The 2,997-nt window shown below is 33.6% G+C and overlaps 1 protein-coding gene across 1 annotated transcript in view; it reads right to left on the reverse strand.

Moving 5' to 3' along the window:
• washc5 (WASH complex subunit 5) overlaps positions 1-2,305 on the reverse strand; it is a 13,545-nt gene extending 11,240 nt beyond the window's left edge. The window contains exons 1-6 of the mRNA XM_016526522.1: positions 2,236-2,305; positions 1,685-1,940; positions 1,421-1,566; positions 1,089-1,173; positions 904-1,004; positions 557-749 (exon numbers count right to left, since the gene is read on the reverse strand). Coding sequence (XP_016382008.1) covers positions 557-749; positions 904-1,004; positions 1,089-1,173; positions 1,421-1,566; positions 1,685-1,870 — 711 coding nt within the window. The 5' untranslated portion in view covers positions 1,871-1,940; positions 2,236-2,305. The remainder of the gene's footprint in view (positions 1-556; positions 750-903; positions 1,005-1,088; positions 1,174-1,420; positions 1,567-1,684; positions 1,941-2,235) is intronic.
• Positions 2,306-2,997: the final 692 nt, after the last annotated feature.

The raw sequence follows: 2,997 nt of genomic DNA on the forward strand, positions 1-2,997 counted from the left end.
TGTGAGTGTGTGTGTACACTATTTTTCTTTATTTATTTTTTTCTTTTTACTTTTCCAACTTTTAACTTTAAGTTTCTTTTTTTTTGCATTTTATCAGTCAACAGAATGAAATAATTTGTCAATATCAAACATTATTATTATTATCACTGAAGTTTTTACACATTTTTATTTGAACTTTTCTAGTTAGTTTTTTACGCATTTTATCTGTCTAAAGAATAAAATAATTTGTCATTATCAAACTTATGTTATTATTAATTTTTTATATATGTATATGTTTTAAAGTATTTTCTCTGAACCTTCCCAATTATTTTATGTCAATAGAATTAAATATTTTGCCATTACCAAACTTATTTTATTATTGTTTTTTTTTTCTGAACCTTTCTGATCATTTTATGATTTCATTTTATCTGTCAATAGAATAAAATAATTTAGCATTATCAAACAAATTTTACTATTAATATAAATTTTTATATGTGTTTTAAAACTATTTTTCTCTGAAATTCTCTGAGGACCCCCAGTTTGAAAACCCCTGACCTAAATCACACCACTGTCTTGCCTGGTTGTAAATGTCATCAGAGCGGAGGCGGCCGATCACCATACTGATGAAGGTGGGGCTGATGGGAACTCTCTGGAAGTAGCTCTCAGGGTAGTTGGGCGGCCGTTTGGCCCCCGGGTGGCTGGAGTATCCCGTACTACGCAGGAGCTTGCAGATGTCGTCCAGGTTTGAGTCAGCCGAGGAGCGAGCAGCACTGAGGAGATGATCAATATTGTTTATTCAGTAGCACATTGACGTGTTTGTCCATTTGTTGAGATGTTTCACCTCAACTGAGCTGCTTGTGAGCTGTCGAAGCCAACAAATCACCTCCAAAAAATACAAAGGTATAAGGTAAAATACAGTCTTACCTGTATCTATAGTAGGACACCAGCATCCTTTCTCTCACCTCCCCCTCCATCTTCTGATCAATGACCAGTAACATGACTCCATACAGGTACAGAGCCTCACACTGACAGAAATCACATGCATTTATAAACTCATTTACCCTGTTTAACTCCTATCTGTACTTAGGGAAGCAGAAATTAGACTTTACCAGGAGCTGTTTCCCATCTTCATTCAATAAAACAGTTTCTAATGTTTGCTGAATGTAGACCCCTTCATTGAGATCATCCAAGTACCTTCAGAGGAAACAATTAATTGTTTTTAAATGAATAAATAATTTAAGATTTGATTTAGGGAGAAAAATTACATCGGATCTTTGCGGCAAAGCATAACAGAGGAACATCATGTCAAATAAATACATTTAAATAACTGCAATACTAATAGAGCTGCCATTAGAAGATGATCTGAATTTTCCCCTCATTTCAATAAAAATGATTTAGTCACAATTTTCAGATATGTTATGCATTTGAAAACAACACACACCTTTTCAAGTCTACAACATATTTATGGACACTCTCAAAGGCCAGGTAGAACCGTGTTAATATTTCAATGTTATTTTCCCGAAACTCCTCATCCAAATCCTGCAGCTCTGGCTTTGCTTCCAGTTTACTCTCATAATACTCCGGACCCTAGAAAACACAGATTCATTTCAAAATCATTTGCTTACTGTAAATCTATCTGGTCCTCTTAGAAAACCCAGATCAAGTTAATTTAAGAAGACATCATTAAAGATGACAATTAGGGTACCTTAAAATAGCTGAAATCACAGATTATGTCTCCATATTTCTGCTGGTCGCTCTTGTCTTTGAGTCGGAAAACTGCAGGAATAAATTCTGAGAGTCTGAGTAATTCTGCTATGATGGCATTTCCTCTGGACACAATCCTCAGGATGGCCTGACCACACAGGTTGTTCTCTGCCAGAAAGTCCACCATGATGAGGAAGAAAACAGCAGATCTGCTCTCTGATCAAAGATTCATTCAGTCTCCTCAGTGACGGCCAGATCTGATGATATTCAATAATAAAAACAAAACATTATTTTGCATACCACCCACGTAATTGACTGCTATCATTACAAATGCACATACAGTCATTACTCTGACCTCAAATTATTTGTTTTTATAATAAATTTCAATAAAAACCTTTTGCTCAAAGTTGATCAAACAGCGCTCAAACGGTCTGAATGCACCAGATACGGTTCACTATGAATGAAGCGATACATTATAATAGCCAAAACCACATATAAAATAAGTTTACATGATTATATTTTGTTTGTTGAATTTAGATTCTAGTCACTCATCCTCTGCAGTACAGATCAGTCACTTCCTGTTTACAAATCACGTGAGTGTCACGAGAAGCACTCATTGGTCGCTCCACCCAGCGCTTAGGCTAAATGGCTACGTACTGTTCAACTGCTTCAAAATAAAAGATTCACAGTTGGCGTTTTAATATTAAGATTCTTCGGGATCTAAGAGTTGTTTTATTATATGCCATTACCAAAGCATTGGTATTTACGTATATTAATTCAGAAACATTACCTTTTTACTTTTATCAATTAAAAGTGACTGCTAACGTGTTAACTTCCAAAAATGTCATTATCATCACATTACATATAGCCTATAGGCTATGTTTTATTATATTAAAAATCCCATTAGTACACATGACATTAATTATCCTGAAACTTAATTTTTTTTGTTCAACATTTGAACTATACAAAACTTTTTTTTTTTTTTTACATAATATTCTTCAATATATAAGAGAAATATTCACAGAATATTCTTTTACGTCATTTCCATTTTTGAATAGTTAAAGCATATCTTTCACCTGTACCCGACCATATAGAGTTGTGATTTTATTCCATACGCCCAAAAGTAAAATTAATAGTCACCTAGTATACTGTGATACAGTGTAATAATTTACTATATAAAATGTAATGATATACTAAAATGTTTCATGCCATAGTTGCCAGTATGATATTTTATAATCTTGTCTCAGTTATTACTAATGAGATTTGAGATTGAAAAGAAGAATGTGATGCCATTAGGACACTTATTGAAAAGAC

The sequence above is a fragment of the Sinocyclocheilus rhinocerous genome, unplaced genomic scaffold (genome assembly GCF_001515625.1).
Source record: "Sinocyclocheilus rhinocerous isolate Xijiao unplaced genomic scaffold, SAMN03320098_v1.1 scaffold1084, whole genome shotgun sequence".
Classification (NCBI taxonomy): Eukaryota; Metazoa; Chordata; class Actinopteri; order Cypriniformes; family Cyprinidae; genus Sinocyclocheilus; species Sinocyclocheilus rhinocerous.